At 46.2% G+C, this 15,010-nt stretch overlaps 1 protein-coding gene across 31 annotated transcripts in view; it reads right to left on the reverse strand.

The window, feature by feature from the left end:
- Window positions 1–5,626: 5,626 nt before the first annotated feature.
- Ptk2 (protein tyrosine kinase 2) overlaps window positions 5,627–15,010 on the reverse strand; it is a 221,218-nt gene continuing 211,834 nt past the window's right edge. For 30 of the 31 annotated variants that reach the window (XM_076556050.1, XM_076556043.1, XM_076556040.1 and 27 more), the window contains 3 exons: window positions 12,566–12,721; window positions 10,881–10,961; window positions 5,627–6,809 (listed from right to left, as the gene is read on the reverse strand). In XM_076556050.1, coding sequence (XP_076412165.1) covers window positions 6,597–6,809; window positions 10,881–10,961; window positions 12,566–12,721 — 450 coding nt within the window. In that variant the 3' untranslated portion in view covers window positions 5,627–6,596. The remainder of the gene's footprint in view (window positions 6,810–10,880; window positions 10,962–12,565; window positions 12,722–15,010) is intronic. The other variant, XM_076556057.1, reaches the window with a different exon arrangement.

A 15,010-nucleotide genomic window follows, 5' to 3' on the forward strand; every position in this document is an offset into this window, starting at 1 on the left:
TGAAATTTTCAAGTAAATGGACGGAACTAGAAAACAATCATCCAAAGTGAGGTATCCCAGAATCAGAGAGACAAGTATGGTACGTATTCACTTATATGTGGATATTAGCTGTTACATCAATGATAATCAAGCTACAGTCTGTAGAACCAGAGAGGTTAGGTACAGAGTAAGGGACTAGGGGTTACAGGTAGATCTCACTAGAAAAGGGAAACACAACAGAAAGTTATGGTTGGAGGGAAGGATCAAGTAGGTAGTGGAGAGGAGAGGGGGATGAGGGAAGGAATACAGGGAGAGACAGCTAAAATTAAGGACCATTTGAGGGGTAGTATGGAAACCTAATACAGTAGACGCTTCCTGAAATATATACATATATGAAGGCGATTTAAATGAAATTGCCAAATAACGGGAGAGACAGAGCCCCAACTGGCCATCCCTTGTTAGCAAATGAAGCTTCCAGTACTGGGACGGAGTTACATCTAATTGAGTTGCTGGCCAAAGGGGTCCCATAGGGATCCTCAAACAATCCAGGATGTTGCCAATAGGTTGCTTTCTGCAAACTGACAGCAAGACCCCATTGCTGAAGATAGCACCTACACAACTCATTGAACATGGGAGAAGTCGAGCTGGTGCCTGCATAGTCTTGACCCCTATATTCTAGCATCTCTGGTTCAGGAAGATACTCTGCATTCTACCCAAGAAGAACTGCAAAGACCAACCCTGCCATGAAAAACCCTATGATCAACAATGGTGTCCTCCCTGCAAGATATGCTAGGGCAATGGTGGCGCAAAGCTTGAGGGAGTTGATGTGACTGAAGGCCCATTCTATACGATGGAACCCATACCCAACAGTGCTTGGGTGACCAAGAACCACTGAAGCCAGGGGTGGTGGCTCATACCTGTAAGGCTCACCACTTGGGAGGCTAAAGGAGGATTACCGTAAGTATGAGGGCAGCCTGTGCTACATAGCAAGAGCTTGTCTTAAAAAAAAAAAAAAGAAGAAAAACCCCCTCACTGTATAGGAGACCCTGTGGAACAAGCCAGCAAACAAAACAATACAGCCACCATTCAGGAAGGCAGCAAAGGCCACAGGCTGGGAGAAAGTAAGAAAATAAATGCCTCACCAAAGACTGGCATGCTGATGCTGACACCCAGCACCCTCCCTCTTCTTGGTGCTAGGGAAGTGAACCAGGGGCCTCCCACAGGCTAGACAGTCCTTTACTACAGGGCTACATCCTCATCTCAGAGTCCAGCTTCAAAGAGAACAAACTAAGTGAGGCATGATGCACCTGCATGCCTGAAATCCTAACACTTGTGCTAGAGGCAGGAGGATCAGATCAAGGTCACTGGATAGCCTCAGCTATATACTGAGTTTGAGGCCAGCTGGACTACATGAGACTTGTCTCCGTTCCCACTTGCCAAAACAAAACAAAACAAACCACCACCCACCTGGAAATGGTAAAATAATAGGCACGGTAGCTCATGCCTATTATCCCAAGATTTGGGAGGCTAAGACAGGAGGACTGTTGTATGCTTGAGACCAGCTGGTCCCAGTTTTAATTGACTCACCAACAGGTCTATTAGGTAAGCTTGTGGTGACATTTGAGCCACGTAATATTTCCACGAGGAGGAATGATTTCCGGTACATGAAGTAAATAAGCATTCAAAGCTAGTATTCTGAGGGAAAGAAGCCAGAAGCCAGAAATGGAATAGTATAGGAGAGCAACACACAGTCAAAGTGCTGTTGTGGAATACTCCTTTACACTGTGTGAAGATGTGTCACTGTGATTGGTTTAATAAAGAGCAGAATGGCCATTAGCTAGGCAGGAAGAGGCTAGGAGGGACTTCCGGACACAGAGAGCTCTGGGAAGAATAAAGGCGGAGTTGCCAGCAGGACTACAAGGAGCAAGACATGCAGAAGTAAAAGCCACATGGCAACACATAGATGAAAAGAAATGGATTAACTTAATTTATAAGAGTTAATGGGACAAGCCTAAGCTATAGACTGAGCTTTTGTAATTTTCCTCTAAGGCAGGGTCACAGGTGAGTCTCACACCTTGGCAATGAGAACAGGTGGAGGCAGGTGCTGAAGCAGTGTGTGGCCAGAGGACAGATGTGGAGCATGGACCTGACAGGGCCATGTGGAAGCTATTCACAGCCCTGTGAATAATAAGTCCTCTGTCATTTTTTGTGAGCTGAGGGCCCAAAGAAAAATCTGTCTACAAAGTGTCCAGTAAGAATGGGTCTACCTTGGTGGAAAAGGGGCATCCTAGGGCCTGTCTTCTTCTCTTCCTTCTCACATTGGCACTAGCTGGGTATGCCCATCTGAAAAAACATTCTTGCAAACATTCATCCAGGTGTTCCTCAGGGTCTTTTTGTGTAGTCTAGGCTACTCTTAAACTTGGGATCCTCCAAACTCAGTCTCCTTGACAGCTGAGATTAGCTTGTACTACCATACATGGCTACTTAAACGTTCCAACTCCTCAGTTACATCCCAGGCATTGGTAAGGACACTCAGAATGGTGGCAGTCTCATGAGAAGTGGTACTGGGGGCACAGGTCTACTGGGGTTCCACTGTTTGATCTGTTGTGTAGGGCATTCCTTTGTGAAGGCTTCAGTGAGCATTGCATTTACATGCTTTTATATTTACTTTTTAATTTAAGCAATATAAATTGGGAGAGCTCTGAGGTCGCCAATGTGAGGCTGTGAAGAAGCCTCCATCTCTCCTGACTACGTCACTAGGCATGTGGCTTGCCTCCATAGGTAGTTGTATGGATAGGCAGGCAGGATCAAGTGGAGTCACTTGAAGACTTGAGTGTCAGATGAGTCTTTAAACTTGACCTCCCCATCCTGTTCAGACCCCAAGGCTGTTTAATGAGGGCTGTGAATGGCTTCCACATGGCCCTGTCAGGCCCATGCTCCACATCTGTCCTCTGGCCACACACTGCTTCAGCACCTGCCTCCACCTGTTCTCATTGCCAAGGTGTCCTTATCTTTAGGGTACAAGGTGTGTGACTCACCTGTGACCCTGCCTTAGAGGAAAAGCAAGGTGAGCATTAGAAAAATCAGTCAGAAGCAAAGGTGCCAAGCATGGTGAGCCCTCCCCTGTTGCATCTCGAGAGCTCAGGTCAACTCTGTCTCCTGGCACATCTGGCAGAATCTGGAGATTTGATGGTCATGGCAGAAAGGACTGGCCTCTTATGGGTGAGGGGCAGAGACACCCTCTTTTATACATGTTATGCAAATACTCCTCCCACAGAGCTACACCCCTATCTCACACTTGCTGTCTTAAAGATAAAGATGGACTCTGGATAAGCCACAGCTCAAGAGGCTGACAATCCTTGATCCTTTTTTTCAGATGACCTATATGCCACATGTCCAAAGAAGGAACCGAGTTTGCTCTTGGGAGTTTCATGTTTCCCTGGGCATTTGCTCCACACTCCCTGGGGGCCTCTGTCACTAGTCTTCTCCCAGAGTCCTTCTTCTGTTTGTGGCTCCTATCAGGAAGAGCCTGGGAGACCAAAGTTAGCAATTCTCTTACAGAGTGACCCATGTACAGACAGCATCCTAGAGTCTGGATGGACTATTATATACTGAAGACATCCAAAGTGAAATCTTCCTCAAGTTCATGGCCTTTTTTCTTTGTATTCCTAAATACATAACACAATCTGCTCAGTCTTTAAGTTACTTGTATGATGAATGTTTTCAGAGCTGCCCATTTGGTGTTAGACAACCAATTAGTGTGCTTCCCTGGAGGAAGACTTTCTCCTGATCTCAGCTTTGTTAGTTGCCTGTAGTTCTTTGTGTAGAGTTGGGGCCTGTGGTCTTTCCCCATCTATGTTGGCATATCCACTGATGTCATCCATGCTCAGGTCTTGGTGAGACTTCATGTGTACAGTTTCTCTGACATTCCTAGGAGACACAATCTCACAAAAGATCCCTGCTCTTCTGGCTCTCACAGTCTTTCCACCCCCATTCTATAACGACCCCTGAGTCTTCCATGCAAGAGTTGTTACATTTACCCATGGACTGCACCCTCAACTCTGCATTTTCATTAGCCGTGGTTTTCTGTGATGGTCTCTGTCTGTTGCATACAGAAGTTTCCTTCATGAGGGGTGAGGACTACTTTCTCTTTGTATATAAGGACAAATGCTTAAGAGTATAGTTAGGGATTATATTGGCTTAACAAAGTGGCAATTTTAGGTTCTCCTCCAAGATCCATGACTTCACTAGCCAAGTTGTTTTTCCCCACCCCTTCCTTTCCTAGACAAGTTCTTAATATATATATTCTTGGCTAGTCTAGAACTTGCTATGCAGACCAGACTGGTCTTGAATTTACAGTGATCCACCTGCTTCTGCCTTCCAAATGCTGGGAGTTCTGCATTTTTGAATTAAGACAGAATGAAAGCAAGACATAGTAACTCATGCCTATTACCTACACACTGGAGAGGCTGAGGCATGAGTACTGCCATGAGTTCCACACTATCCTGGGCTACAAAGAAAGACCAAATTGAGGCTGGTGAGCAGGCTCAGCAGGTAAAAGCATTTGCAACACAGTCTGACCTGAGATCAGTCTTTGGAAGCTATGAAAAAGGGAGAGAACTGAGTCCTGAAGGCAACTTCTATATGAGCACCATCATACACACACACACACACACACACCACAAATGAATGAAAAATTAATAAAGTAACAAATACATTCTAAAAACCAAACCAAGCCAGGCATAGTGGTATGTACTTTTAATCCCAGCGCTGTGAGTTCAAGGCCAGCCTGGTCTACATAGTGAATTCCAAGACAGTCAGAACTACATAATGAGACTGTTTTGGAAAAAACAAAACAAAACAAAATAATAACAACCAAAAAAAACCTAATCCATCCCCGCTCCCAAACCAAAAACAAACAAACAAAAAAACTAACCCCCTTAAAAAAAAAAAATCAAGGCCAGGTGGTGGTGGCACAAGCCTTTAATCCCAGCACTTGGGAGGTAGAGCCAGGCGGATCTCTGTGAGTTCAATTCAAGACCAGCCTGGTCTACAGAGCGACATAAAAAAAAAAAAAAAAAAAAAATCAAACCAGCCAGGTGGTGGAGGCACACACCTTTAATCTCAGCACTTGGGAGGCAGAGGCAGGTGGATCTCTGTGAGTTTGAGGTCAGTTTGGTATACAAAGCAAGTTCCAGGACAGCTAAGACTTGTCTCAAAAAAAAATTTTAAAAAAAGGGGCTGGAGAGATGGCTCAGTGGTTAAGAGCACTGGCTGTTCTTCCAGAGGTCCTGAGTACAGTTCCCAACAACTACATGGTGGCTCACGACCTTCTGTAATGAGATCTGGTGCCCTCTTCTGGCCTGAAGGGTTATGTGCAGGCAGAACACTGTATACATAATAAATGAATCTTTAAAAAAATCAGAATCAAAGCAAACCAAACTACCTAAGCCCCGACAGAGTGGAACGGCATGTTAGGCTGGTCTGTTGGCTATGGTGGAGTCCTCCACTTTCGTACAAGAAAACAGAAGAGACCAGTGATGAATAAAAGCTCCTGTAAGTGACAGTTTCTCACAGATTCCCTCAACAGTTTTAAATGAAAAGACCACCCCCCCCAAAAAAAAAAACATGCAACAGCAACACAAACTTTACTGGCGCCACCTTTTTAATAGGTCAGAGTAACTGTACAATTCATTATATTCTTCCTGAGAATAATTTATATCCCCCGACAAACTAAAGGGAAGGTATGCTTTCAAAACCATCTAACAGAACGCATGGTGTGACAAGCGGACATCTAAAGAGAACCACACCCCTGTCTGTCCTGCGGGGTCCTTCCTGGGAAGACAGACGCAATGAAGATCAGTTAGCTCCAGTGGCTGTAAGAGTCAACATGGCTTTAATCATTCTTATAAATTATATAAAAATGGAGAACAGGGATGGTTCCGGAACCTCGATGCAGTTGGGAGTGCTCTGGTACAAAGCATTTCTGCTCCCAAGAAAAATTACATTGCTACAAAAAACTGGCACAGAATTCTGGTGAGGAAAGACAAGAGTTATCATCAGTTCTACAGAGAGTTTGCAACTCAATGCTTCAGTATCCATGGGAAAGAAAAGACAGGGAGAGCAGAAGTTTTCTTCTGAAACCACTCAGTCTTCAAAATATAGCTTTTATGCACTTTCTCTGTAAATGAGATTAGCATACTGGAACCCAGGAACTCTGGCAGGAAGGATGGCCAGCCTCTGCAGTCTTGGGGAGCCCTCACTCCTCAGACACTCCTCTTCCATCTTGAAGCCATGGTCAGTAGGAATTACCACTTCTAGGAGCACACATCCCAATTCCAACACCAAGTCTATTTTAAAAGCTTCTTAATGTACAATCTTCATTCTCAGAAAAATGCCACATTTTTGGATCCAGACTTTTCTGAACATTATTTAGAAAAATAACAAAATCAAAACCACACATAAGTGGTTAAACTTATCCGAGAGACTTTCAGCTAGCTGTCATTCAGTTGGAGTTGTGAGTGCGGGCGTCCGAGGACACAGTTACTTCCTCGTTGCTGGTGGAATGCTAGAGAAGACCTCCCAGAGGGCAGGAAGCCGTGTTGATGGCCAGCGGCTCAATGTGGTCGCGCCTGCCCTAGCATTTTCAGTCTTGCTTGATCAATTACATCAAGGAGGTTCTTGGCGTCCACAGCCAGGGCATGAGCAGCTGTCAGCATCTGCTTCTTATACTCCTGCTGTAAGCTGGTCATGACGTACTGCTGGGCCAGCTTCATCTTGCTGATGAGCTCACCCAAGTCGGAGTTCAGCAGCTTCTGCGCCATCTCGATCTGGGAAGACAAGAGAGGGTCAGGAGATCAACTCCCAGGCATCTATCCTGAGTCTTTCTTTGGGCCTCCAAGACAAAATAAAACTTTATTTCCCTCAAATAAACTTTTCTTTCCTTTGAAGTAACAGGATAAGTTGGTCACGGTGGTGCAAGTCTTTAATCCCAGCACTCAGAAGGCAGAGGTAGGAGGATCTCTGAGTTCTAGGCCAACTTGGTCTATATAGCAAATTCCAGGCCAGTCAGGTTACATAGTGTGTGTGTGGGAGGTGGGGGTGGGGGGGGAGAAGAGTAGGATTTCAACAGGGTGTGAAATCTGTCTGTCCACTTTGGAAATTCAGGGACTGCAGTGTGGTCTGGTGTGCCTGTGTGCCTGCACATGTGCATACATGCGCCAGCAGCCTTTCCAGCTCTCATGCCTCCATGACTGACTCCCCTCTTCTCTGAGCTTGCTGTTTTGTCTCTAACTTCAGTGTGTGGTAGACTTTGCTTCATTTTACAGTCACAGAATGTGACAGAATCTGAGGTGATCTAGTCCAAGCATGCACACTCTAATGTAAATATCTTAATACCAAGTGACCTGATGAGAGCCACACAGGATAAAGATCAAGGTCATGCTTTCTTACTATGCTGACTCTTTTTCCAGGCCTTTTCTTGTGTTTTAATATTTAAAAAAAATATGTATATGTGTGTGTGTACATGTCATGTGTGTGCAGGTGACTAATGAGGCCAGAAAAGGGCTTCAGATCCCACAGAGCTGGAGTTACATTTGGTTGTGAGCTAGCATGTGGGTGTTAGAAACTAAATGAGGGTCCTCTGCAAGAGCAGCAAGTGCTCTAAACCACTGAGCCATCTCTGCAGGCTTTCTATATCTTGTCTTAGTAGTCTAACTATAGGCTTCCTATATCTATTGCTCCCTATTGCCAGAGTCAGGGGACATCCTCAAGCCACACTCTGCTGGGCTAGCTGGAGCCATGGAGCATATGCTGCCCTGCAGGGTTCACAACTCTTCCTGCTTGTTTGAGACAGGGTCTCTTTATGTCATCCTGGCTGGCCTCAAAGTCACACATTCACCTGCCTTGGCCTCCGGAGTACTGGATCAAAGGTCTGCGCCACCATACTCAGCCCCTCCTGCTTATTCAATGAATAATGACTAATATTGAGACATCTGCTCTTTAATGATCCCAGGGCAATGGCTACTTTGTGCTGTGGATGAAGGAGGGAATTAGGCTTGGTGGGAGGAGCCTGCAGGGAACTCTTGAAGCTTAATGGATAAAGACCACAATAAGTAGCACACAGAGAGCTAGTCCTCTGCCTCAGAAAAGCAGAGAACAGCTAGATTTGGACTAGACTGCACAAGTAGAGCAGCTTTGACTACAAGGACCATGCCAAGCTGAACTCCATCTTACTCAAGGTGGTATGTACCATTGGGGAAGGAAAATGACATTATCTAGAGGACTGTTCTAGAAAGACGGCTTTGATAGCAGGGTGAAGGTTGAATGTAAGGTTGGGGACATGATAGGCTGTCACAGTTCAGGGGAAATGACAGGGCTGTGAGAATGAGATGACCTAGAGTGGACACATGTGTGCAAAATAACTCACAACCAAATAGGGGGTTGCCTACTTCACTGGACCGGGAGTGGTTTTCTATGACAAGATGGGCATGAGGGCTGGGTGTGTCAGGTGATGCCACTGCTTGGGGAAGGAAATGGGGAAGAGCATGCAGCACCCATTGGCAGTGGCAATCAGAACCTGGGCAGTGCTCCCAAGAAGAAATTAAGAAAAGAAAAACAAAATAGAAACAAAAGCAAAAACAAAAACGGAGGAGGAGGAGGAGGAGGAGGAAGAGGAGGAGGAAAGATGACAGGGGCTGGCCGTGCTCAAGAGCAGCAGGAGAGCCAGTGAGGGGCCTGGCAGGAGTGCGTGAGGAAGACTATAACCTGAGTGGCCCTGGTACTTCTAGAGCAAGTCATTGCAGAGAACTGGGCTGAGCACAGCTGTCTGGCAGGTGGGGGAGGAGGCAGTGGAGAAGGGAAGCAGGATCAAAGAAAGACTCTTTTAATGTCACACAGTAGGGATGAATCAGCAGCATTTACAATTCGAACTGCTCCAGCTCAGCAGAGCACCTCAAGCAGGACTCAGCATGGCACATTCAGTGCTGCTGGCTAGAGCTATGGGGCTATCACTTAGCAGGACACACATTTATAGAATCCTCTAGCTTGGGCTACTAAAAAATGCCAATGTCAACTAGGTATGGCATTGCACACCTGTAATCCTGGCCCTGGGGAGGCTGGGGAGGAGGGTTTCAAGTTCAAGTCAACCCAGACCATATAGCCTGGACCTGCCTCAAAAAGCTCTCCTACGCTAGTGAGACTATGGATGTAGTTTCTAACATTCCTAGGAGGCAGTCTCACAGCAAATTCCTTGTTCTCTAGCTTTGACTGCTGCCTAAACAGGAGCTAAACAAGGATAACACCAAGAGATGTGCTAATGTGGGTGGGGGAAAGCCCATGAGGCCTCATCCCTACACGAAGAACTCTAGGCAACCGAGGAATGCTGAGAGTGGAACAAATAGTCTTCCCCAAAAAGGGCAGACCAACTGGCTATTCAATACCAACTGGCCAGCCTTGAAAACATATATACAAGTAACAGACAGACTGAGCAGGTCATAGTTATGTATTTAGGTGCGCGCGCAACAACAGTTGAAAAAAAATGAGGTTAAAAAAAAAAAAGGTTTTCCACACTCCAAAATGTGATGTCATACATACAAGAGAAGGAGAAAGCAGCCCAACAACTTCCAGGTGAGCAGAGGTTACACAGAGAGGGCGGTGGACAGTACCATTCGACACACAACCCAAGGATCAGAGCTTAAGGCTGCAGGGTGGGTACACAGTAGGCCAGGGCCACTGGTATCAGGAAGACCCCCCGGTGTTCATGGTCAGGGCGCACCAACAGTGGACAGCTGGGGGGGGGGGGTGCTGACAGGGGCACTGCACTGGAGGGTGCTCCAACGTTTTCAGGATTAACCTGGCAAGTTCTGTGAGTGGAGACAGCGTCAGCCGTTACCGCACCGACGGCTCACAGCCATCGCTAACTTAGGAGATCTGACACTCTCTCTGCTGGCCTCTGAGGGGACGGCACACATGCAGGCAAAGCAGCACACAACATAGAAACATTTTGTTTTTAAATAAAAGAAAAAAGAAGAAGAAAAACCCAACCAAACAAAAACCCCAGGCAGGATAGGTTGAAGGACAGTACATAGCACCCTAGAAAGAGGAAAGGGAGCCAGCGGATGGTGGCACACGCCTTTAATCCTAGCACTGGTGAGGCAGAGGCAGTCTGTTCTACAGAGTGGGCTCCAGGATAACCAGGGTTACACAGTGAAACCCTGTCTTGAAAAACCAAAGTAGGGAAAACAGGAAAGAAAAGAAAGGAAAGGAGGGAGGGAGGGAGGGAGGGAGGGAGGGAGGGAGGGAGGGAGGGAGGGAGGGAGGAGAGAAAAGGGACCAGTGGAGGAGGGCTGTGGATCCTTTCATTTACAAGTCATACAAATGAGGCCAAACTACTAAAAGGCAGCCAGAGGTGGGCATGGTGGCAGCTGCCTGTAATCCAGTACTTTGGCCAGTGGAGCAGGAAAGAAGTTTCCATGTGCAGCCAGTCCAGGCTACATGTACCTGTTGCCAGGGGCAGTATCTTGGGTGAATTTTTGGGTCCCTAAAGCAACTGGAGACACCTTAAGTTAAGAGGACTTTTTTATCTTCTTTACGGGGAATATCAACACTACTTGGGAAACTGAGACTTATGGGTAAGGAGGTGGGGCCTGGTGGGATGAAGGTGATCACCCAGAGTTCCAACTCAAAGGTGTGTCTTGTCCCAAGACTTGCTTTCTCCCTCTCCTTCCAGACTATCAAGTTGTTCCTTCATGCCATCCTCCTCTCTACAGTACAGAAACACTGGAGCCAGGTACTCATAGGTTGAAACCTCTGAAACTGAAGCTGTTTATCTTGGCACTTTGCCGCCTAAGCCAGCATCACACCTGTCCCCCAGCATGACCCCACCCAGCACGGCGGCCTACCTCTCGATGTGTGCTGGCTGGGAGGACGGGAATGGTCTCATCCACGGTGGCCAGTAAGGTCCGCAGAGCCAGGCCGACTTCCTAAGACAAGAACCGCAGAAGGATTAGGACACACGAAGATGCCAGGCCAATACTGATATTTTCTCTTGGGCACATACTTTACTGTTTTCCTTTCTGCCAGCTGTACGGAAAATTTCTTTGTGTTTTAGATAGGGTTATCACTCTGTAGCCAAGGCTGGCCTAAACTAGCTGTCATTTCCTCTCTTCAGCCCCCAAATTCTGAGATTCCCACCATGAGCCACCACACACAGGTATGTATAAGGAACACATAAATCTGTGTTTGCTTGAGTACTGATGGTGTTGCATGTTTGCTAGGTTCCCGTCCCTGAAGACTCACATCTGACTACCCTTTGTGCTCATGCCCAGGGCAGACGCTCACATCAGCAGCTCCCACAGGCAATGTGAAAAGTAACTCTTTTCCTTTCTTCCCCCACCTGGCTTCCAAGAAGATTGTGGTTCCCTCACAGTTCAGACAAGCTGACAAAGGGTGCATTGAATCTGGCTAAAGAGAAGTTCCCATTGCCTGAAGGCAAGGTGGGCCTTCTTTGGGAGCCCACTTTGAATTTTGCACACCACCCAAAACTAAGCAGAAGTTGTAAAGAAAAGGGCACCACCTGGGAAATTGTTACTGTCATACCTTTGTTTCCTTATTCTTTTTTTTTCTTTTTCTTTCTCCTCTCAAGACAGGGTTTCCAAGTGTAGCCCTGGCTGTCCTGGAACTCACTGAGATCCATCCACCCACCTCTGGAGAGTTGGGAATTAAAGGTGTATGCTACCATGCCCATCTTCCCTCTTCCTTATTTTATTTTTTTCCCCCTGGTTTTTCAAGACAGGGTTTCTCTGTGAACAGTCCTGGCTGTCCTGGAACTCATTCTGTAGCCCAGGCTGGCCTCGAACTCACAGAAATCCACCTCGCTCTGCCTCCCGAGTGCTCGGATTAAAGGCGTGCACCACCACCACCCAGCCCCTTATTTTTTTTTATTTGTTTTTCTTGAGATGGGGCTTTACCATATTTCCCAGGTTGGTCTAGAATTTTCAGGATTTTCAGGATCTGTCTCAGATGAGTAGATGGGACCACCAGGACAGGCTTATTATTACTTTTACTCACATAAAAGTCCACTGCTCAGCTTAAGAAAACCACCAAAGGAGCAGGCAGATAGATTAGGCGGTTAAGTACTTGGTTTGCAAGTAAAAGGTGTTGAATTCAATTCCCAGAACATATTTACAGAACAAGGTGGCACCTGTATAAGGACAGCTGAAGATGTCCCCTGGCTTTCCTGAGTACCAGCACCTGAAGCACTGAAGTATCCCCCTCATGTTCTTTTCTGCCTCTTCCTCAGAAGGAAGTCTCTGAACTGAAGCACTATCAATGCTGCTTCCTTAGTCAGACACTGAACAGTAACTTCATATAACATTCCACACAACAGTCACCAGAAGATTCTACTGCTTCAGTGTGTATTCCCAGACTAGTGCTTGCTGATAGGAGCAAGTGAGAGCTACAGCAATTTCTAAGGATGCTTCTCAGTGGCACTGTCACCATCTGGTGGTGCCTTTATACCCGAAGCATCAGCTCTGGCTTCCCTGGGAAAGGAGGCCATCCTCACCATACAGTGACTGCATTTTACCTTCACCATAGGGACGTACTCCTCCGGGGGAGCTGGCTGGATTTTGCTGGACATCTCGATGACAGCTTTCACTAGACCCGTCACGTTCTCATACACCTTGTCATTGGACCGGTCCAGGTTGGCAGTGGGAGGGGGGCTGATTTCCTGGGGCTGAAGCTGATAACACAGAAGCTGGTCATTTCCTGCTCCCCAGAAGATAGTGAGGTATCACCACAATTAAGTTAGAGGGTCTTTAAAAGAGATCAAAGTAGATGCAGAAGGTAATGAATTTTCTTGTTTGTTCAGGACATACATAGTTCAGTTTGAGGATGACAGTAAAGCAAGTCATCCAAGGGACAACACCTGAGACAGTGATGTATTCCGACTTTGAGCTCAGTTAAAGGAAATGAATAAAGGAAATCACATAAAGTCTCCAGATTCAAAGAGGCAATTAAGTGTCCCAGGCTCCCAAGTCATTTACAAGGGAAATAACCCACAGCATTTATAACCAAGGAATTATTGGATTTTAGGGAAAGTAACTGATACATCAGTCACTATATGACCAAACACTCAGCACCTACACTAAAGATCTCTGCTGGTTTTAAGTTCTGCTCAGCTTTGCTGCCTTCACATACTAACAGCAAAGGGCTCTTTTCATGATAAATGTGGACTCACATGCATTTGCTTTAGGCAGACACCATCTGCTTGCATAAAGCTACTCACATTCAAGTAGCAGAGAAGGGACTTCCTGCCAGTCCTATGCTGACTGTTGGGTAAACCAAAGCCAGCATGTACTCGGCTCCTTGAGTAGTAATAAGCATATTAAACCATAGACTGTAAACAAGACACAGGACCTGGGCATAGAGATGCCACAGATTATTACCCATGACATCCTATGTGCTGAGGGCAGAATGACTCGGGGCCCCTAGGAAAGGCTGAGTAGTATTTTAAAATTCAAGTTGTGTGGGTACATTTTAGAAAGACTAACTTGTACAGTATCTATCCAGTTATGGGTCTGCTATGGTCCTCAGGCTATGCTAGATTTCTGGGTGCCTTGGCAAGGCACACTGGAGCAGATTGTTGCATCTGAGTTCACTGCAAAGCTGGTCATGTACCAGTCTCGGGAAAATATGAACACACTTTTTGGCATCTGTCTGTCATGAGAGGTGACAAACAAAGCAAGTGTGCCCTCCCACAGGGCTAGCCACATGCTAGTCCAGAGTCACATGCAGAGAGCTAGGTGTGATAAAGAGATCCAGACAGACACACAGATATGATGTGCTTACCCTCCACGGCTATTGTCGAACAGAGGTGAGGAAAAGTTAAAGGAATTTATCAGAGAAAGGGAAAAAAGAAAAACAATATTAATAAGGCAGCAGAAAACTCCCATATAACATATGAGTAGAACACCCAGGCACTAGCTACAAGCCTGCTGGGTGCTCTCTGCTCACTGGCTGTCAAGAGTGCCTGTGCCTGCCATCAGCTCTTTGCATAGCACATTACTAGAGCCCTGCCATGCAACATTCATTCCCATGAGATAAATAAGGGCAGCATGCAAAGCCTGTGAGTGGCAATGGGCAGTCGTGCAACAGTCTAGAGAGCAAGGCTCTTTGTGAGCGAGGAGAAGGGCATGTGTAACCAGTGATCTGCCATCTGACTTCCAGGAGATTGGCGAGAAACCACTCCACCCTCAGTCACCGCACATGGGCTCTCCCTCCGCCTTCAAGTCTTTGATGTCTAAGATGGACTTATAGGTAGGGGCTTTGTCTAATTACTTCAGAAGCTAATTTTTAACTCTCCTTCCCACACATTTCTGTGGTTGTTGTTTTGTATATATTTGTTTTTAAATCTTTTAAAGATAGGATTTTATTATGTAGCCCAGGCTAGTCTCAAACTCTCGACTCACCTGCCTCAGTGTCTCAAAATGCTTGGATTATAGATGCTGATCAGGCTGGCATTTTTGTTCTGTAAACTGGGTGGCTTTGCTGTTTTGTCTCCTCAGTTTAATCCCTAGCTATCTTACTGTGAACAGATTGGCATGGGAAATGCAGCAGCCTGCCACCTATACACCTGTCTAAAAGTCACCACGCCACTCTAAGTTTCACAGAACCTTCAGATCAGAGTTGTAAACACCCAGAGGTTTCCTGGGCACTGAGGATCACAGTGTAGTTAGTTATCTGTCTCTTCACAGGAAGTGCATAGGAGGGTGTGTGGACTTCCTGGAAGGGATATCTAAAGAGCATTAGCATCAAGATATAAAATAACTGTTTAGTGTCAGCAGGCCAATGGAAACTTAGTTTATGCTGCTTAAAGCTTTTTCTCCTTCTGCATGACACAAACCTTTGCTCAAGCAGTCATAGGAGAGCACTGTCATCGTGCCTCTAGGACCTTCGTAGGAGCACACCAGAAGTCAGAGCTTGGCTGGAGAGACATCTATTATAGCTTTTTTTATTGTTCAAAGATTTG

Source organism: Peromyscus maniculatus, chromosome 20, assembly GCF_049852395.1.
Source record: "Peromyscus maniculatus bairdii isolate BWxNUB_F1_BW_parent chromosome 20, HU_Pman_BW_mat_3.1, whole genome shotgun sequence".
Taxonomy (NCBI): Eukaryota; Metazoa; Chordata; class Mammalia; order Rodentia; family Cricetidae; genus Peromyscus; species Peromyscus maniculatus.